Here is a 23,901-nt window from a genome sequence, read left to right on the forward strand (position 1 = left end):
TTTTGCACGCGCACTGCGCGTTAAACGTTAAGGCGCACTATTTTTGCCCGATTTCTGTTTTACAACCTTTCTTTAATAATATCATCATATTTGATTCACTTTTCAACTCGAAATTGCGTTATACAAGCACGTCAAAAGTGACAGGCTACGCACGTATAAGTTAACAAAATAGTGAAAATATGCTAAATTTTAAAATTAATATATATCGTCAGAATGCTGGGGAACACCTATTTTTTATTTCATTTTCTTGAAGTGTATGTATCATATGTATGATTTATTATCAAATTAAGAGAACAAAAGTTGATTAAGTCATCATTAATTGCATATTGAATTAAAAAAAATTAATTTCGACAATCAAACAAATTTTGACATTTTCTTAGGCCGAAATAACAAACTTAACATTAACTTTCTTTCTTAAGAAGTTCATATATTAAAGTTAAAAGTATATAGTTTGACAGTGCATCATTTTTTTAAATTTTTAAAGATGTCATCATAGTAATAAATTATAATTCATTGCGGTATGTAATAATCTATATGCACCAAAGTGGCTACTGAATAGTAAATACACGGAGGAATCTTTCTACATGTTTTAGTAAGTTGTGTATGGCTCGGTGGTCTCTGCTCGTGTTTATGGCATTCAAGGTACCGAGATCGAGCCTCACCTTGGGTAACGAAACGAAATAAGATTTTTTTTTATTATTTGTATTGTTTGTTCAATTTTATTTCTTAGTGTATAGATTATACACATGATTTATAATGAAATCTAGATAAAAAGAAACGTATGTCTTTATTATTATGTAACAAATGTGGTTTATGACATTATACGCAGAGGGATCTTTGATCGGATTACGATACCGGCTATTGTATTTGCCTTTGCAAGATCCTAGCATATATTATAAATAATTAAAGATTCTGAGAAAATTAATCAATCAATATATCTTTTACAAATCAATTATCTTTATTTCAATCAAATGCATATAACCTATAATTCGTCATAGTGACGAATTAAATCTAGTTAATTTTGATGTACTGGATATTTTTAGACAATGAGTAGTTTTTATTATTCTATATATATTATACTATCTACTTTGTCCAAGTAAGCTCACTTGCACTGATGAACACATCAGGCACAGAACACCAATTCTAAACCGCCCGGTGATATACTGAAATTTAATTAATTTGAAACGCTCTATATATATATAATTTTTAACAAGGAAATCTGTGATATTTCTCGGTTGGGGCAGCTTTTTCTCATTCTTACAGATTTCCTCATCTTATCATTTCAAATTAATTAATTAATTTTCAGTATATCACTGGGCGGTTTAGAATTTGTTCTATGCCTACTGTGTTTATATATATATAAAAATATCTCTTTGGAGATCCCGCTTTGTGAATAAAAATACTGAAAGATGAAGGCGTATCAATTTGCGTGTGCATACAATTGAGGGACTAGTGCTGTTCCCCGTACCACGTCAAGAGTGTCTAAGAGTTGCTATCAGGTTTGAACAATACAAGTGGTCTAATGGTTAGGACATCTGCATATCCAGCAGAAGGTTCGGGTTCGAATCTTGATTCGGGCGGTTTTTGTTCATTCTTACAGATTTCCTCATCTTATCATTTCAAATTAATTAATTAAAGACACCTTCCCTACAATTTGTGACGTTTTGTAAAAATAATACATATATATTACTTTAAAAACATTAAACCAAGTCATTCCTTGTCTTAAATGTACAGTTTTTTTATGATAAAAAGTGAGAAACAATGCACTACCTAAGTAGCTCGCGTGGACGGTCTTTAGGCCTAGCCTAGCTAGGCTTAGTTTTGTAGGCCTAGCTGGTAAACATCGATAACGTACAAACATCATACGCTAGCTATATACCTAACCTGACGTTGTATAGTTGCTGCATTAATTTTCTTTCTATTTTTGCCAGACTCTGTTGATACAAACGGGGGAAAACCCGGTATTTTCGCTGAAAAGTTAGGAGTCTTCCATTTGTTTTGGCCTCACAATCGACCGAAAAGTGGGTGAAATACAGAAGAAAAACAAAAATATCAATCCGCGCGCAATGCATTTTGGGATTTATAGCGGGCCGCTATAATTATTAAAATCGACTTATTTTTCACCTTTTTAACCATTTAAAGACGAAAAAAGTTATCGCAATAGGACCATATAGTATTATTTTTACATTTAAATATAGTTTGTGATCTTAAATTAGGTCTAAAAAATGTAGGGAAGGTGTCTTTAATAAATATATTTCGTAGACCTCCCAACCTTCGTGACATATTTATTAGATCTAAACGACAGCCGAAATTTGGGCACCTTGCGGCAAATCTTGCAAAATTGGTTGACTCAAAACAGACAAATTTAAAGGGCAATCAAACTGGATGCGTTTTTAGGAAAAGACAATCAATTAATTGTCTAACTAAAAACGTTATTTAACTCATATACTGTAATATTGTGGTAAACAGTTCCAGGGGCGGATTTTGGGGTGCCATTTCCGACCATCTAGATGTATCATATTTTCAACTCAGCCACAGTGAAGTTGGTGTCGACTCTCTACAGTTTCGCCCCCTTCCCCCTTTCACAAAATCCTGTATCCACCCCTGAGTACGTCGGAGAAACAAAAAACACTCTCTGTATGAGAATGCCACAACACAGATCAGCTATAAAAACATTAAAGCTTGATCAACCTGTAGCCGAACATTTTATTTTTTTGTTACTATATATTATAGTTTCAGCAGCAGGATGTCACACAGTCACAGAATGTACAAACAGTAAATATGGTTTTGCCCAGACACAGTTTTATTTCAATATTCAATGTAATTCAGTCTGTTCTGGCTATATCACATACGTTTTCTTCTCTCTATTATAAACGTTTTATTCTCCTTCCTCCTCTTACCAGTACATCCATATTTAAGGAACGGTCCTAATTAATATGCATGTACTGGGAGGGGCCTATTTAGTAAAGGGAACATTCATTGATGATGAGGAAACAGTAATAACAAAGAGTACCTAGGGATAGGAAGAAACCAAAGGAATGTTAATAGATGGAGTAGGGAGAAATAGTGAAAAAGGGTTGTTGACCTCATGGTCAGAGTGCTACATTATTCCATCTCTACCAAAGAAGTGTCCCACTTTGTATAAAAAATCAAACATAATTGTAATATAAAGGAAATTAAGTAATTAAGTAAATGCGAACATTATTAAAACGGTATGCTAATTAAATTTAAAAAACAAAAAAGTAATATCAAGTAAAGGGAATGAAATATCATTCCAAAATCAAAATATTACATAGATTTGAACTCCGCGAAACGCAACATGCACATACGTTTAAAATATATGAACGCTGACAATTATTATGCCATCCTATGACATGAATTAAATATGTTCACAGTGCTGAATTGTACCTATTTTGTAGCATACAGCATATTACAGAATACACTGTATATGTTATATACAGTGTAGCATAGACGAAATTACGAGACCCATCCTTGAAATCCAATTATTACCATGATGACGTCATCAAATTGACATATAAAGATAACTATTTTAGAAGATAATTATCTAAATAATTACATTAATACAAATTTGAAGAATTTTGGGCACGTATAAGTGAGATGCGCTCTCGTTTAAACACAATGAACATTTACGCAAGAGATGAAAATATGACTTTTTGAATTCAACTGGCCATATGATGACGTCATGACATCAGATAGACAAAATTTGTATATGAATTCATATCTACAATTCAACAACTTCTATAATAAGTTTTAATCATGCGCGTCACTTTTTATTCTGATGAGCTATAACAGATTAAAATTTACTGTAAAAATGAAAAGAAGTGACCCACGTTATTTACATTTTTAGACATGATGACATCATAAAAATTAAAATATTTTTAACTCATGCGAAAGATAGTTGATTGACATAGACAATATTAAAATCTCGGGGGAAATGGAATACGTATAAGCGAGATGCGCTCTGTTGAATGTGATGAGCAATAACGAAAATCTATAAATATTTTACATTTGTGTGGCCATACGTTGACTTCATAACACCCGAAGGGTAAAAATTCTGCATGAATTCATATCTACAATTTATCGTCTTACATAATAAGTTAAAAAAATTGGGGGTCATCTTTGATCCTGAAGAGCTATAATATTTTATAACTTTTTCAACTAAAACGCGCGCAAATGGTCTAAATCAATGTGTTCGTATGACGTCATTTTAATTTGAAATGATGTCAATCTTTTTTAAAATGACTAGGAAAGGCTATAAAATCACAATTCAAGAGAAAAACACAAGATTTTCATGCTCCGTGCGCACCCTACACGTAATTTTTTTCGTGCACGTGGGAATTTTTGACTTAAAATGTCATGATCAGCGTAGAAAGTTGATTAGAAATTAAATTTGCGCATTTTGAAATTTTAAATGCGCATGCGCGCGTAACTTCTTGTGAAACATGCCATTTTTAATCCATAGAAAGTTTGCCCTTGATATGACTTAAATTTTCACCAAGTGTCAATACAAAATGACTTTTGGTTTATAATCTATGGTCAATCATTGAAATTCATAAAATCGTGCGTAACTTACACTTCGCGACTCAATTTCTTGCACATCTACAGCTACAGGCCAATCTAATGACAAAGTTATGCAATCTTATGTTGACCAGAATTAGAGATACGCTGCGAACAAAATTCCGGGAAAGAAAGAATAACATGAAAAAAAAAAAGATTGTGACAATAACAAGTGCGGATAACCAACTAGATTTAATTCGTCACTATGACGAATTATAGGTTATATGCATTGATTTAAATAAAGATAATTGATTTTTAAAAGATATATTGATTGATTTTCTCAGAATGTTTAATCATTTATAATTATATGATGGGATCTTGCTAACGCAAATACACTACTGGGTATCACAATCCGATCAAAGATCCTTCCGCGTATAATGTCATAAACCACATTTGTTAACATGCAATATATTACGTAAGTATACGGAATATAAAAAAATATAAGTTTTAAAACATGCAATTAATTAAAATAAGTTTTCATCAATCATTGAGAATAGAGAGTATAGATTGAAAAACACAAGTAAAGTAGAGTAAAAGGAATGGTGATATAGTACACATCATAACATGTTGTCAAATATTTTTAAAAGTTAGCAAACAAAGTTTAAAGAGAAAAACTTTACCAAATATAAAACAAAACATACATGTAATTAATAAAATCCAAAACGTTTATTTCCATTCGTCGTCAGTTGTTTAAGACCCATAAACGCGAAAGTTAAGATCAGGTACGATCTAATGTCGGAATAAACAGTTCTATGGATAACTAGATTTGAACTCGTCACTTTGACGAGTTCGGGTTATCCGCGGAAATGCAACATGCACATACGTTAAACTATTATGAACGTCGACAATTATTATGCCATCCTATGACATGCTTCCAGAAAACTGAGGAGCTATAATAGATTCAAAATTGGCATTATTTTGACAATATTTCTAACTTTTTCAACTAAAACGCGCGCAAATGGTATAAATCAACGTGTTCGTATGACATCATTTTAATTTGAAATGATGTCAATCTTTTTTAAAATGACTATAAAAGGCTGGAAAATCATAATTCAAGAGAAAAAAACATGATTTTCATGCTCCGTGCGCACCATACGCGTAAATTTTTTCGCGCGTGCGGGAATTTTTGACATGCTTAAAATGTCATGATCAGCGTAGAAAGTTGATTAGAAATTAATTTTGCGCATTTTGAAATTTTAAATGCGCGTGCGCGCGTAACTTTTTGTGAAACATGCCATTTTTAATCCATAGAAAGTTTGCCCTTGATATGACTTAAATTTTCACAAAGTGTCAATACAAAATGACTTTTGGTTTATAATCTATGATCAATCATTGAAATTCATAAAATCGCGCGTAACTTACGCTGCGCGACTCTAACGTCATATAACGAAATTTCTTGCACATCTACAGCTACAGGTCACTCCTATGACAAAGTTATACAATCTTATGTTGACCAGAATTAGAGATACGCTGCCAACAAAATTCCGGGAAAGAAAGAAGAATAACATAGAAGAAAAAAAAAAAGATCGTGACAATAACAAGGGGTTATCCGCCAAGTGCGGATAACCAATAAATCTAACATGACAAGAACAATGACAAATTTGACTATCGATATGGCTATTCGAATTTGGCTGGTCGCAGGTCAATTTAATCCTTAGATAAATATATATCATGTTCAGGCACGACACTAAATGGAACTTAATCGAGTGCTAATAGTCGGCATGATGATCAGAACACAATGAAGTGTATTATAATCTAATCAAGAAACCATAACAATTAACATAAATCACAAAGTAAAAGACAAAATAATATTAAACTCAAGAAAAAAGTGATTGTCTAAAAAGTATAGCGTGCGTTGATACAGTAATTAAAATAAGTTTATGCAAAAGTGAACCATCATTGAGAATAGAGAGTATAGATTGAAAAACACAAGTAAAGTAGAGTAAAAAGAATGGTGATATAGTATACATCGTAACATGTTGTCAAATATTTTTTTAAATTGTCGTGAAGTACGGGGGAGTTACCTGTAGTACTAATAATAATAATTAAGCAAACAAATTTTAAGGAGAAAAACTTATAGAACAAAACATACATGTAATTAATAAAATCCAAAAAGTTTATTTCCATTCGTCGTCGATTGTTTAAGACCCATAAATGTGAAAGTTAAGATCAGGTACGATCTAATGTCGGATTAAACAGTTCTATGGATAATAAATCTAACGTGACAAGAACAATGACAAATTTGACTATCGATATGGCTATTCGAATTTGCCTGGTCGCAGGTCATTTTAATTCCTAGATAAATATGAAAAAAATAACTTTAATACCAAGTCTATGGAACGCCAGAGAGAACTATGGTCATTTAAACCAGAGATCAGTTGTGCAATGGGCTAAATACATTTCTTTTTGCCGTTTGTAATGTATAGATTTAAAGCTATTTATTTATATTTATTTATTAAACTTTATCACTGCACACATAAACACATAACAAAAAAGCAGCGAAAAGAAAGGGATGAACATGTGACAAGCACCTCTATAGTAACAAAAATACATACATACAAACATGCCAACAGAACTATTGATGCCTGAATTGTTATATTATTTTACTGAATATTTTGGGCAAAAGGAATATTGATTAAATTTTAATTTTTTTTTTTATTTTACAGGTCCCGAAGATGCGTGTGCTTTGTGAAAATGTGTTTCTTTATGAATATAATAAATGTAAAACATACGAATAAAAGTGTTTTTGACTGGCACATAAAAAAACTTCATCATCAGCATCACCTCCTTCTTATTGAAACAAATGATAGCTTTGCGATATAAGGGAAGTTTCACTTATAATTTCCAAACAAAATGCCCTAGGATGAGTTTTACAAGGCTCATCAAACATTAGTGCCTTGGGCTCATCAAACATTAGTGCCTTGGGCTCATCAAACATTAGTGCCTTGGTTTTAATACCTTTAGTACACACAAATGATCTTTGAAACCGCCGCTAATGGTAACAGTACATATCTGAGGGGATTTTTCTTTGTCATTGTCAGACGCATTTCGTCATAAAATATTTGTTTAAAAAAACAAAGGCGGGCTAAAAATCCAACGCTAAACAGTTACTATGCGCTAAACAAGCACACGTATCTTTTTTTATATAATGTGGTCTTCCTTTTGCATATTAAATTTCAATAAACATGCGATGACACGCGATGCATTGTTTGACCAAATATCCAAGGAAGAGGGTTCGATCAATTACGCAGAGATTCTTATTTTTTCTCATTCAAATCAGATAATTATCGGATAAATGCGATAATTTTTAACATTTGATATGAAGGACAAATTGTTGCAATGTGATTGGGTATCTGGTTGTTTGGTAATGACTAATGCACTTTTATTGGTTGAAAAATTAACCGATATTTTGTTTTGGCTGCGGAAACGGCCGTATTGAGCTGCACGCATGCCATGCATGCGCTGCCGCTAAAAACCAAAAACACCGGGATTCCGCCTTTTATGTAAATGGTGATGTTTTTTTCTATATAAAACAAAAGCTATATATTTAAAAATAAAACTGGTGTAGGGCTACGTATCAGTCTGCAAATGAGATTGTTTTTAATGTATCGAAAAGCGGACAATCCTGCCAGCGAAGGTGTCCAAGTGCCTGTTTCTGCTGAGCAGAAATAATCGATTATTAACAGTTTATTTTTTTAATCGATTATTTTTGGGCAGCAGAAACGGCGCAAAAATAAAATAACCGATTAAATTTAACTCAATCCATTGCGTGTTTTAATCGATTATTTCTTGTTTTAACCGATTATTGCGGAGCAGTTTTGAGCTGCAACACAAATAGCGATTATTGACCACACTTTGACCTCTAGAGTATGGCAACCCTCATTCACAAAGCATGCTGTTTATTTGCGCGATCGACGACGATCAGCGATGTGGACCGAATAACAATCAAATTGGAATGTATAAGGCTTAATTTAGGCTAGTGTCTTACCGCAATCATTCACAACAAATAGCTGATAAATACCAAGTATTTATAAGAGACACTAGTTTCAATGTTTCGATTTGTCCACTATATTCTATATCGTATGCGTATTATACTTTTCTTATTTCTGCATATTATTATTATACCCCAAACGGGGCTAGGCTCATAACACAATATTTCCTTTTTTTTTCAATTGTTATTTGTTTCATCTTTTAAGCACTTGAGTTTACATGTCCCAAACGTAATAAAAGTTACCGGTATCTGTTTGACAGTGAGGGTACTTACGTATGAATCGTATATCGTATAAAACAGCAAAAAGATTAGATTGATAGGCGCGGCACAGAAAGAATAAAACTGGTATTAATACTATTACTGGTAAATAATTTATAAATATCTAAATTAATTTCCGACATTTAAATAATACAATTTGCAAAATAAAACGAAAAACCCAAAACCACTTTATTTTCAAAAAGCACACATATTTCTTGGCACACTGTAAAATAAATTGAGAACAAAAATGTATTAGGCCTAGGTTTAATAAACATCCTTACATCATAACGTTAGAGTGCAACGTTTGCAGTATTTAGTAAAATATTAACATTTTAACACACACATGGCATGGCATGTCATACATAGCTTATTAATTTAATAATTATGCAACAATAAATATAATTACAATTCTGGCGGCCGAAATGAACAATACATATTTTGTCCTTTTGGCGTTTCATGAATTTGACAATTCCATAACTGGCGGCCGAAATGACTGGCGGCCGAAATGATCAGACACCGTACTAGGCCTACGCTAGGCCTAGGCCCTAGACGCGCCTGGCCTAGCCTAGTAGGCTAAAAAGCCTAGCTAGCTAGGCCTAGTTACTAGTAGTAGGCTACTACTAACTACCCCAGCCTAGTAGGCTAGAGAGTAGATAGTAACAAATGTTTATATAATTTATATAAGTAAGTACCGGCCCTTTTTCTTCATATTTTCAGCCTCCGAGTTCCACTCTCTACTTTGCAAATAATAACAATAATTAATAGGCACGTGGAATGAAATATTTAATATTCCGGCCTAGGCTTAGTTAGGCTCCACACGTAACGTCGTAACAACTACTACCAAAGAATATATCAGAGGTATATTGAAACATACCAAATTGACTATATTGAGAATTCTCAACTATTACCACAGTACGACTGTACGACGAAGTCTACTGCTATAATCGGATAGGCTGATTTCCTTGTTCATTTAATTACTGAATTCTGATTGGTAGTAAAGGAAATTCTTTTGTACACAAAATAATTACGGTTTAAATTCCTTAGTTGTGTACGAACCACTTTCTGTAGATTTGAATGCATGCATATTTTTAACAATGTTATTAAAAATCGCACTATGGAAAATTGGTTTAATTTACTGAAACAAAATATTTTAGATAATGTAAATATTAATCAATGGTCAGAGGACTTTGCATCTAAATCGTCGCTATCATTTTATTATAAGTTAAAATCAAAGCCGGATCTTGAAAAGTTTTTACTTGATAAAACAAATTTTAATGGTGCCCGTCTTAAATTTCAAGCCGTTCCAATACTCTCCCTTTAAATTTTAAATTAAGTAAATGGACCGTGGATAATGATGGTCTCTGTTCATTACGTAACTCTGGAAATATAGAGGACATATCTCACTTTTTATTTAGTTGTGATGCATTACAATGTGTAAGAGAAGAACAGCTCAATATACCTAAACAAGACTTAATTTTTCATAACGAGTTAGATGTTTGGGAAACATTCTGCACCAGTAACAATGACGAAAAAATGTTATATGTTCTGGGGACGGACGGATACACTTCCCCTCAGTAATAATGTTCTATTGTGTCTTGACAAATTTTGTAAAGTATGTGACCTAACAAGATCATGGAAAATACGAAACAATCTTATACAACTCGCAGATAGCATGTAATGTTTTTGTTTTGTTGCGGTATAAACATCTTTTTATTTTGAGTTTTTAATATTACTATTTTATAATTTTGGTACAATATTTTTCAGTTATTACTGTAGGCCTACTACTTGTTTGTATTTCTTTTCTTTTTAATTCATTGTATATTGCATAAGTGACGTACGACTACGATAGCGATCGTGTCGGCAGTTTTATTTTGGCCTATATGTTTGTTTTTATTAATTTGTATCTGTTGAATGTCTATCTGTATATAGAACGCACCGTGTATGAACGGGTGCCACCGTAAAGTAGTGTTAATGTTTAAACGCTAAAATTAACACGTTTAAGTGTTAATGTCAAAATTATTAACACGTTTAAGTGTTAATGTTTCCATAATTATTAACACGTTTAGGTGTTCATGTTTCAAAGTTATTAACACGTTTATGTGTTAAAGTTCCAAATTATTAACACGTTCAGGCGTTAAAAGAAATAACACATATACACGTTTATGAGTGGATAACACTTTATTAATGCTAAAACATGTTTATATACAGAATGGTGTTAAAGTACTCTTAAATAGTATCTGTAATAAACACAAAAATGAAAAAACAATCATTTTTGTCACTGTTTTAGATCTTGTAAATGCGATCATTGCTTTGCGTTTTTTACTTTGGTAGCGAATGTTTGGAACAGTGTGCCCTTAAAAGTTTTAAACTGCCCTTCACCAACAATAAATATCTTTGTACTACCGTCCATACACACAATGCGTAGGGCAAGAGGACTTTTGTCTTGAATCTTTTCAGTCATCTGATCTATTTCCTCTACCTGAAATAAGGAAATGTAAATTGATTTCATTTTCAGTTATTTTATTTGATTGAGAGTCACTTTTAGGCATATCTAACTGATGCATGGTCAGGTGGATATTATATTTTAATAATAATAATAATAATATGTCAGTTTTTATATAGCGCGCTACACATTTAAGACTCGGAGCGAAAATCAAACTATACATAAATCAATGTGAATATTACTATTAAATCACCTACTTCCAACATTGTCATGACGGTCTTGGATCTGGTACCTTTGCCTTTGACAACGGCAACCTTCTTCTCCAGGATGTCTAGTAGTCTAATCGAATCATCCTGAGCTCCATCAAAATAAAATAAATTAATAAAAAATTTAAAATTAAAACCAATTTAAAAACAATTAAAAAAATTGTAATTTCGCGGAGGGCCTAATAAACTAAAAAAAATGTATGGACCTTAGAAGTAGACTGGCCTAGCTAGTGGCTCAAATTTGAATTGGTAATATGACCCATTTATTTTTAAATAGGTAGCCCGGTAGGCAAGGAGTAGGCAGGCATATTAATAATAGGTATGTAGGCCTAGGCCTAAAATTAAGTACTAAAAATAAAGAGGGCCTAGGACTAGTAGTAGGCCTAGGCCCCTACTAGGCCTATATAAAATAGTAGGGTAGGCCTATGCTAGGGCCTAGTAAATATAGGCACAGGCCTAGCTAGGCTAGTATTCAGAAAATAGGCTAGGCTAGTAGGCCTAGAGAGGGTAGTAGGCAGGCTAGCTAGGCCTCCGATTATCGCTCGCCAATGAAAAACAATGGCGCCTAAATCTCTAACCGGCCTCTCGCTCGCGCGCCGCGTGATCATGTAACTTAAGGCTGGTTTCCTGTCGACGTAAAGCCTGTTTTCCTGTCGACGTTATTCGACGCTATCGTCGTTGATCGTTAACAGTTCAACGACGATCGTTTGAAAACGATCAAGTTGAAATGATCGATAGCAGTACCTTTTCCTGTAAATCGTTAACATTTCAATGTTTACGTAGAAGATTGCCGATTATTGTTAACGATAGCATAGAATAACGATTGTTACGTCGTTTTTACGTAAGAAACCAACATTTGACAGGAAACCGCTTACGACAATATTTTGGTGAAATCGACGTAAACGCAAGAAAAATAGACGATCGACAGGAAACTGGGGTATCGAATCTCCGTCTGATACGTCGATTTATCGCGAATTTACAGGAAACCGGGATTTTATTGCTTGCGATCACTTGCGTTGCGTTATTAACGATTCTTACGTAAAGTTGACTTGGAGTCAACTTTACGTAAGCGTAAGAGTCGTAAGCGCAAGATATATATAAATGGAAATGGATAGGCCTATTTTTAATAGATACGAAAATACGAATTTCTTTAATAAAAGCAGCTTTTTTACAACACCTCTTTACCAAAAAAGGATAAAAATTAGCCCTATATTAAAAACGTAAAATTATATTCAAGTTTATAACATTAATGTACGATCCTGTTTAACACTGTTCTCAACTATAGTCATTTTCATATACTTGAGCACAGTGATAATATGAAAAAAATAATAACACTATAATATTTGTAGATGAATATGACGCGGACACGTACATATTATGTTGATGAGTATAATTGATACAAATTGACTTTTAAAAATGAAATAACACTAATGATTGTAGATGATTATGACGTGGACAAGTACATTTATTGATGAGTATATTGATATAAATCGACTTTTAAAAGTAGAATTAACACTAATGATTGTAGATAAATATGACGTGAAATTGCACATATACATTATGTTGATAAGTAGTATATTAATATAAATCGACTTTTAAAAGTGAAATAACACTAATATTTGTAGATGAATATGACGTGGTCACGATTTACATATGTTGATGGTATATTGATATAAATTGACTAAAAAATGAAATAACACTAATGATCATATACTCATCAGCAACATAATGTTGCAACTGCTTCTCATTACATACAAAGCTCTAAATGGACTTGCACCTCAGTATGTTGCTGATCTTGTTCTTTACACTTCGTCTCGTTCACTGCGTTCATCTAATAAACTTCTCCTTCATGTTCCTAAATGGAAACTTCAGACATATGGCCATCGTGCATTTTCCTGTGCAGCACCCATTTTGTGGAATAAACTGCCAATCGACATAAAGACATCTGAAAACATCAACACTTTTAAAACACGACTAAAAACCCATTTTTACACAGAGGCATTTCCTGCTTAACTTTGTCAAGCGCCTTTGAACATTATTATGGATACTGGCGCTATATAAATCTGATTGATTGATTGATTGATTGAATGTACGTGTCCACGTCATATTCATCTACAAATATTAATGTTATTTCACTTTTAAAAGTCGATTTACATCAATATACTCATCAACATAATATATACGTGACGTGTCCACGTCATATTCATCTACAAATATTAGTGTTATTTCACTTTTAAAAGTCGATTTATATCAATATACTCATTAATGTACTTGTCCACGTCATATTCATTTACAAATCAGTGTTATTTCACTTTTTGAAGTCAATTATATCAATATAGGCCTACTCATCAACATATGTACGTGTCCACGTCATATTCATCTACAAATATTAATGTTATTTCACTTTTAAAAGTCGATTTATATAAATATACTCATTATCAACATATGTAAATCGTGTCCAAGTCATATTCATCTACAAATATTAGTGTTATTTCATTATTAAAAGTCGATTTATATAAATATACTACTCATCAATATAATGTACGTGCAATTCATTCAGTCATATTCATCTACAAATAAAGTTTTTATTACGGTAATTTTAAAAGTCTATTCATATCAATACCCATCAACGTAACTATGTACGTGTGCATATTATATATTCAAAAATATATACCTCAACATAAATGTCATATCATCTACAGTCATTAGTGTTATTTCACTTTAAATATTAGTAAATCCAAAGGCAAAATAGGCCTACTGAAATATCTTTTACTTTATCGTTTTGATTTAGCTTTTCGTTTTTTTTTTGTATCTCCATTGAGATCCAGCCACTGATATCCACAGTATTGTCATTGTTTCAGATGTTGCCTACATATTATTTGCATATATAATAAGCACACGTAAGGCCTACAGAAGTTGATAGGTATTGATATAAGACTTTTAAAAGTACCGTAATAAACACTTTATTTGTAGATGAATATGACATGGACACGTTGCAATAAATACTATCGTTATATCGTATACATGATGAGTATTGATATAAATCGACTTTTTAAAGTGGAATAACAATAAAATGCATATAGATGGATATGGCCTCAACAAGTATTGTATTAAGCGGTAGGCCTACTGTATATTATTATTGATAGACTATATAGTTGAGAACAGTGTTAAACTGGATCGTACATTAATGTTATTTGTTGTATATTGTTAAGTTTATCCTATTCTTTATCACTGTGCTCAAGTATACCAAAATGACTATATGAGAACAGTGTTAAACGGGATCGTACATTAATGTTATTTGTTGTATATTGTTAAGTTTATCCTATTCTTTATCACTGTGCTCAAGTATACCAAAATGACTATAGTTGAGAACAGTGTTAAACTGGATCGTACATTAATGTTATTTGTTGTATATTGTTAAGTTTATCCTATTCTTTATCACTGTGCTCAAGTATACCAAAATGACTATAGTTGAGAACAGCGTTAAACGGGATCGTACATTAATGTTATTTTCTGTTTATTCGAAGTTTATCCTATTCTTTATCACTGTGCTCAAGTATACCAAAATGACTATAGTTGAGAACAGCGTTAAACGGGATCGTACATTAATGTTATTTTCTGTTTATTCGAAGTTTATCCTATTCTTTATCATCTGTGCTCAAGTATACCAAAATGACTATAGTTGAGAAGAGTGTTAAACTGGATCGTACAATAATGTTATTTGTTGTATATTGTTAAGTTTATCCTATTCTTTATCACTGTGCTCAAGTATACCAAAATGGCTATAGTTGAGAACAGTGTTAAACTGGATCGTACATTAATGTTATTTGTTGTATATTGTTAAGTTTATCCAATTCTTATCACTGTGCTAAAGTATACCAAAATGACTATAGTTGAGAACAGTGTTAAACTGGATCGTACAATAATGTTATTTGTTGTATATTGTTAAGTTTAGCAATTCTTATCACTGTGCTCAAGTATACCAAAATGACTATAGTTGAGAACAGTGTTAAACTGGATCGTACATTAATGTTATTTGTTGTATATTGTTAAGTTTATCCTATTCTTTATTACTGTGCTCAAGTATACCAAAATGACTATAGTTGAGAACAGTGTTAAACGGGATCGTACATTAATGTTATTTGTTGTATATTGTTAAGTTTATCCTATTCTTTATTACTGTGCTCAAGTATACCAAAATGACTATAGTTGAGAACAGTGTTAAACTGGATCGTACATTAATGTTATTTGTTGTATATTGTTAAGTTTATCCTATTCTTTATTACTGTGCTCAAGTATACCAAAATGACTATAGTTGAGAACAGTGTTAAACGGGATCGTACATTAATGTTATTTGTTGTATATTGTTAAGTTTATCCTATTCTTTATCACTGTGCTCAAGTATACCAAAATGACTATAGTTGAGAACAGTGTTAAACTGCATCGTACATTGATGTTATTTGTTGTATATTGAGTTTATCCTTTGCTTTACTGTGCTTTGATTTGCTGAGCAAGTTTGGTTACCCCGCCTCCATATGCTGCCCACTAAATTGGGGTTCCCTAGCTTTTCTATAAAAATTGAAGTATCCACAATGCACGTTATACGGAAGTCATAGTTTTGTAAAATACAGACACACTAGTTTTTATCGTTGTTTTCATTTAAATATCAGTAAGATTGTCTTAAACTGTAAATAACTAAAATATGCGAATGTATGCAAGTGTTCATAAATGTCACTACTGCTTAGGCCTATAGTATTGATACAATTTGGATTAGAACATTTACCACCAGAAAGGTAGAAAAAAACATAAAACCATTTAGAATTCTCAATAGCCAGAATGGATAGGTAATATAGCTCAAAATATATATCGCAAGAATGAGTAATCCGCGATTTTTGCATTAGAAATTTGTAACAGAGAGTGATAAGGGCGGATGTATCAGACTCTAAAGAAGATGCATGTCACATTAAATAAAACATTTTATAAAACATATTTAATAACAAACTAGTGTCCATTCACTCATCTACAGAAAATTATCTAACAACCATGCTAAATTAGTTCACAAAGAAAGGCCGAACAGCAACAAAAACAACCAAGCGTTACTCAGCATGGCCTATTCTTTGCCATTACCATGTACTAACCTACGCCCGGTAAATTAAGTAATGTTTTTTATGATATAAATTAGTATAAAATACATAAATTTATTTTTTTTACCAGAGACATGTTAATATAAACTATCATTCGTGAAAACGCGCAATCAACACGGCCGGTAGCACCCGCTTGATGAAGCGAACTGTTTACTCGGCATTTTATAAAATATAATTGCATGAAACGAACAAAATAATATCCAAACATTTAACATGATGTTGGCATGTAGTTGATAACATTTTTTATCATGAAAACACTATAGGCCTATCGGTGGAGTTCCAGGCTTAGATTAGTGTGACCGTCACAAAAAGTTGTATACATCCTGACTTATGGCGGAGCCCTACCGCATGGACAATATATTACTGCTACAGGGAAAAGTTAAAAACCACGGACTACTCATTCTTGTGATTGTGATGAGATTTTGAAAATATAAAACCTCTAAATGGTCGGAAATGGCACTCTCACGTTATTATAAATGTATTAAAAATATATATGTTAAATATGAAAACTGAGGCACTAGCCTATTAAATGGTGATATTGTCCCCCATCATAGGCCTATTTTGAGTAAAAGTGTCACAACAGGGCGCTTCGCGCAAAGTCAGAGGAAGGTGCTTGGTCCTCCAGGGCCGTTGACAGGACCTGTGGCGAAGCGAACTTTGTTAAATGCCGCCCCATTGCCGGAAACAGGGCCGTACGCAGAAAATTGCAAAAGGTCCACATTTTATAGGGTCTTAAAATAAATAAGTACTAAATATTATAAAAATGGTCCAAAATATATTAATCCGCACCCACCCAAATAAAATCCTGCGTACGGCCCTGGGAAATGATACTCTCGCACATAAAATTCATGATAAATGGCACCTGCGAACGTATATCTAGGGAAGCCCCGAAAAAAGCGCAAAATGTAATGCTTATTATAGCTCAATATTGATTTACATCAATTTGTTGAGGAAATTAAATATTTAAATATAAATAGGTATTGATACAGTTGGGTGGGTGGCCTAGAAAAAAAAATCGGTTGCTATAATGTATACTACAGTACACAGTTACCACAGTTAGTGTAAAGTGTAACTATATTATTATTATTAAAGACGTATCGTCCCTTTGACTAATTCCAAAAAAAAAAAAAAGATTTCGAAAAAAAGTGGGTCATTTTGAAGTATCATAATAGTTATTAACTTTCTAACTTGCATAATCATACAATGCACCCACAATGCACGTTATACGGAAGTCATAGTCTTGTAAAATACAGACACACTAGTTTTTATCGTATTGTTTTCATTTAAATATCAGTAAGATTGTCTTAAACTGTAAATAACTAAAATAAGCGAATGTATGCAAGTGTTCATAAATGTCACTACTGCTTAGGCCTAGTATTGATACAATTTGGATTAGAACATTTACCACCAGAAAGGTAGAAAAAAACATAAAACCATTGAAAATTCTCAATAGCTAGAATGGTATAGGTAATATAGCTCAAAATATATATCGCAAGAATGAGTAATCCGCGATTTTTGCATTAGAAATTTGTAACAGAGAGTGATAAGGGCGGATGTATACAGACTCTAAAGTGCAAAAAGGTCCACATTTTATAGGGTCTTAAAATAAATAAGTACTAAATATTATAAAAATGGTCCAAAATATATTAATCCGCACCCACCCAAATAAAATCCTGCGTACGGCCCTGGGAAATGATACTCTCGCACATAAATGGCACCTGCGAACGTATATCTAGGGAAGCCCCGAAAAAGCGCAAAATTTAATGCTTATTATAGCTCCAAACAAAAAAAAAAGATTTTGAAAAAATGTGGGTCATTTTGAAGTATCATAATAGTTATTAACTTTCTAACTTGCATAATCATAAAACTTCCTCGCGATCTGTGTGAAAACACCTTCTCAACCGTGACGAGTTGTAAACAATCCTAATTAGCATCATGCATCTCGTGGTTTGAAATCGACGATTTTCCAGACGAAATGTAATCAAATTAATTTACCTGTTAATTACGTAAACTTGTTGTTTTTGGCTCGAATTTTCCACTTAAAATGAATAACTTTAATATTACTTTGATATGGTCAATTTAAATTTAGAATATTTTGACCTTCATTTTTTGTGTTTCAAGGGACAATACATATTTAACCATGGACCTAATTTATAGGTCCATGATTTAACATATCCTCTGATGATCTGTAGGTAACCACGGCGTTCCATTTTTGACGTATATACACGTATGGCTGCTTGCTGACTGCCAGCGATCTAAACAAAGGTACGAATCGTTCGTGCCCCAGCTCGCTGTTGTATGGGTCTACAGGGTTGGGTAGGTTTGGCCAGTATGCGTACCTTTTTATGGCCAGCGGGCGTCCCGGATATTGCCCAATATGGTCAGCGGGCGTCCAATTATTGCGCAATATTTTTTCAATGGCAGCGTCCGCGCGCTCCGTGCGTGTGAAAAATACGTACAATGCGACAGAGAGGGCGCTATATTTACATTTTCCGCGCGACATGCCGGCCGGCCACGTACTATTATTATTATTATTATTTATCAGAAAAAAAAAATTAAATAATGTGAACTTTCATTTAAAATGTTTTTTTATTGACATTATAATAGTTTAACTATTAACAATTATTGTTATCAATTAGGCCCTAAAATACAGTAGTATAATTTATTAAATCAGTTTAACTTAGGCTAGCCTGCTCTGAACAGATAGATAGGCTTCATGTTACATCCAGGGACCAAAATTCGTTTATTTTTCAAGTGAAAATAGGCAATTCATTTCGCAACTCTTAGAAATTTACAGACAGCAACGGCAATTGTGACCTCTAGGCCTAATAAAAAGTAAATTTTAGCACGGCGCTGAAACATTGTGTTTTAATCAAAAGTGAAAGTACTTTTTCCTCCATTATGGTGGGGGGGGGGGGGGGGGGGCTACCGGGCGTGTGTTGTTACGTGTTTTCACGAAGGATAGTTTAATAATATTGAAATGTTATATATCAATAGAATAACATTATATATTTTTATATAGGAGGATGAAATGTTATATATCAATAGAATAACATTATATATTTTTATTCAAGGAATAATCATTTTAATTTGAAAAAAAAAACATAGAGAGGCATAAAAACGAACAAAAAAATAACGGGAAAAGGTAAATTGTCCCAAAAATGTCCGCATAACAGTGCAGACTTGAGAGAGACACTTCCCTTAGCTTTGGCGCTAAAACGAGTAGTCTTCTCTTCCAGCTGCTTAGAGAGGGTCTTAGCCTTCCCATCATGCATGTCGAGTTTTCTATATTTTTCGATGACAGTGCCTTGGTTTTTTAATAATAATAATAGTACGAATTTGCGCCAATCTGAAAGAAAAAGATGAATTTTCGAGGCAGATTTATTAAAGGCGATAGTAGACGAACATGATCTAATAGAGGCGGGTAGGTCATTCCATAAGTGAAAGGCAGCAGAAGTGAATTTTCGTCTTATGTTTCAGTTATAATGGTTTAATTTCATACAATGAGTAAAGATTATTAGATTAGAAATACTCAGATTGTAATAATTTTCAGTTTGTATTTATTTGGAAATAAACAGTATCAATATTTAAAGCCCCCTTCCCTACAATTTGTGACTTTTTGTAAAAATAATACATATATTACTTTAAAAACATTAAACCATGTCATTCCTTGTCTTAAATGTACGTTATATGGTAAATTATGATAAAAAGTGAGAAACAATGCACTACCTAAGTAGCTCGCGGCGATCGACCTCTCGTGGACGGTCTTAGGCCTAGCCTAGCTAGGCTTAGTTTTGTAGGCCTAGCTGGTAAACATCGGTAACGTACGAACATCGTACGCTAGCTATATACCTAGCCTGAAGTTGTATAGTTGCTGCATTAATTGTCTTTCTATTTTTGCCAGACTCCGTTGATACAAATAATATAATTATTAGAATCGACTTATTTCTCACATTTTTAACCGTTTAAAGACGAAAAAAGTTATCGCAATAGGACCATATAGTATTATTTTTACATTAAATATAGTTTGTGATCTTAAATTAGATCTAAAAAACGTAGGGAAGGGGGCTTTAATAACACGATTAGGATCGCCAGAACGTGCTGCAAAATTAGGTGACCTAGCCTTGCGTGATACAGACCACGCAAACTTAATTAAGACAATTTCACTTAATTTGGCGTTACACCGGACGGAGTTAGTCCACTAGAGTACTACTATAGCGTAGCTAGGCCAGAATGAGTAATCCGCGATTTTCCCTGTAACAGTAATATTGTCCATGTGGTAGGGCGCCGCCATAAGTGAGGATGTATACAATTTTTTGTGACGGTTACACTAATCGAAGCCTGGACCACCGGTAGTATTTTCATGATAAAAAATGTTATCAACTACATGCCAACATCATGTTAAATGCTGTTTGGATATTTAATTGTTCGTTTCATGCAATTTATTTAGTAAAAACTGCCGAATAAACAGTTTGCTTCATCAACCGGGCGCTACCGGGCGTGTGTTGTTACGTGTTTTCACGAAGGATAGTTTAATAATATTTCTATATTTAACTTGTTTCGTGTAAAATGATAATGACATTTAATATTGTATCCTATAAATAACATGTATTTTGTTTAATATGTCTAGCTATGGCGCCAGTAGGCAAGATGATACATTTGTTATCAGTAACACTTCTTCCTGTATTATCAGTTGGTTTACAAATACCACCTGTACCTATACCAATATATTGAGTTGTGAATAAAATAGTTGTTAAAAAGTAGTCGAAGTGAATACATATTTCTTTGAGTCAGCTTTACAATACATTACAATACATTACATTACTACTGTACAAAGGTACTGGGGGTATATAACATATTTTATACTAATTTATATCATAAAAACATTACTTAATTTACCGGGCGTAGATTAACATGCGGCAATGGCAAAGAATAGGCCGTGCTGAGTAATAACGCTTGGTTGATTTTTGGTGTTGCTGTTCGGCCTTTCTTTGTGAACTTTGTGAATTTAGCATGGTGGTAAATAATTTTCTGTAGAAGTGAATATACACTAGTTTGTTATTAAATATGTTGTATAAAATGTTTTACAATTGCAAAATATATTATCATAATTCTATTTAATGTGACATGTATAATAATATCTATTAGTCCGGTGGCAGGAGTAGGGAATCACCAACCGGAAGGGGACAAATTGCCATCCAACTTTTCTAGACCAGAATTTTCCGTAGATTACGAATATGGAAGGTAATCGATCAGGATAGGAAGCGTTTTCGAGATATATGGGGTCAAAGTTCAAAATTGACCAATTACAACAATGTATTATGTATATGTATTATAACAAATTGATTGAAGCACAATTTGGTCTTTTATTACATTTTTATGATTATAAGTGTCTATTCAATCACCTTATGAAAAAAAAAATCATTTGTAATTAAGGGTCAAATGTCAATATTGACCAATCATAGAACGTACCTATAAAACCAAATAAAAACTTATATTTAATAAAAATTGGATGTTTTCTCATCCTGTTAATCAATCATACGCAATGTAAAAGAGCGAATACATCATTTCATCAGTTGACATAAGGTCAATTTCATCAGTTGACATAAGGTCAAAGGTCAACATTTTAATACACGTATTAGTTAACAAATAAATGCAAAGTTGTCCAAACTATTATATTGATGGTTTTACAAGTAATCAAATTATTTGATTAGTAAAGTTATGTTATTTCATTATAATTTTGATTAATATAATTATAATACTAATCTAATAATAATCAAATCAGACTTTGATCAGGATAGGAAGCGAATAGGAAGAGATAAAGGGTCAAAGTTCAAAATTGACCAATTATAACAATGTATTATATACATATGTATTATAACCAATTTATTGAAGTTCAATTTGGTCTTTTAATACATTTGTATGGTTATAGGTATCTATTCAGTCGCCTTATAAAACAAATACTTTTCAATTAAAGGTCAAATGTCAATATTGACCAATCACACAATTTGCATATAAACCCAAATAAAAACTAACATTTAAGACAAAATGTTATGTTTTATCATTCTGTTAAGACATCTATCAATCATACACAATCAAAAGAGCACATTTATCATTACACAAGTTGACATAGGTCAAATGTCAACATTTGAACAAGTGATATACTAAATAATGCAAAGTTATTCAAACTATGAGATCGATGTTCATAAATGTAATCACGTTATTTGATCAGTGAAGTTATGGTATTTTTATATTTTTTCTAGTGCGCATTATTTTAAATGTATTAATATAATACTGTAAAATAAATAATAAAATTATTATTATTAATATTATGACGGTTAAAATGTTATGATGTTAAAATGTTACGCTGACCTTCAATGATTTGCCACTATACAGTTGCATTTATTAGGGCTACAATATTCGTTTTTGGAAAATAAACTACTATTCATCAGAACCAGAGAATACCAATTCGTACAGGATAGGGCATAGGCAGATCCAGGTGGCCAAACTCAATCCACAATTCACTACACAGACAGACCACAATTTTTATATAGCCACAGATAGTTTGGCCCATACAGGAAAGAGTTTCCTGTACACAAAAGATTCTAAAATAACCCATATGGATTTGCCCGAATGAACAGTCTCTAGAGACCCTTTTGGGATCTCTATGTGGTGTGCTACATAAGGCCCTGTATTAGAAATTAATATGGGGTAAATAGTTAGAACTATGGAATAAAACTAAAATGTTCACCCTCAATCTTTAAATAACATTTATGGATTTGCCCAAATGAACCCAAGGGCCGATCCTTCATGGACCTTTGTGGGTCTACAAGAGACCCTATATTGGAAATACTGTATGTGGGGTGAAAATGTGGGTTCATAGAGATATAATAAATATCCCTGTGCACCCTCGATCATCCATAAGGAACATTTTATGGAGTTGCCCAAATTAACCCAAGGGCCGGTCGTTCTCCATGGATGGACATTAAGCCCCATAATGGAAATATAAGGGGTGATACTGTGAGTTCATATAGACAGGCGCGGCCCATGGAATAAAGCTGCCTGTGCACTCTCGATCCTTAAGGAACACTTATGGATTTGCCAAAATTAAACCCGCAAAGGCCGGTCCTCCATGGATGGACATTAAGCCCCATAATGGAAATATAAGGGGTGACAATGTGGTTTTATATAGACAGGAACATGGAATAAAGCTGCCTGTGC

At 32.9% G+C, this 23,901-nt stretch overlaps 2 protein-coding genes across 3 annotated transcripts in view; one reads left to right on the forward strand and one right to left on the reverse strand.

The window, feature by feature from the left end:
- LOC144835124 (something about silencing protein 10-like) overlaps window positions 1-9,670 on the reverse strand; it is a 70,589-nt gene extending 60,919 nt beyond the window's left edge. For both annotated transcript variants that reach the window (XM_078690170.1, XM_078690169.1), the window contains exon 1: window positions 9,520-9,670. In XM_078690170.1, the coding sequence (XP_078546296.1) occupies window positions 9,520-9,536 (17 nt within the window). In that variant the 5' untranslated portion in view covers window positions 9,537-9,670. The remainder of the gene's footprint in view (window positions 1-9,519) is intronic.
- Window positions 9,671-20,037: 10,367 nt separating this feature from the next.
- The window catches only part of LOC144835138 (dol-P-Man:Man(5)GlcNAc(2)-PP-Dol alpha-1,3-mannosyltransferase-like), a 36,717-nt gene continuing 32,853 nt past the window's right edge, over window positions 20,038-23,901 (forward strand). The window contains exon 1 of the mRNA XM_078690192.1: window positions 20,038-20,104. The gene's annotated coding sequence lies outside the window, so the exon portion shown is untranslated. The remainder of the gene's footprint in view (window positions 20,105-23,901) is intronic.

The sequence above is a fragment of the Antedon bifida genome, chromosome 2 (genome assembly GCF_963402885.1).
Source record: "Antedon bifida chromosome 2, ecAntBifi1.1, whole genome shotgun sequence".
Lineage (NCBI taxonomy): Eukaryota > Metazoa > Echinodermata > Crinoidea > Comatulida > Antedonidae > Antedon > Antedon bifida.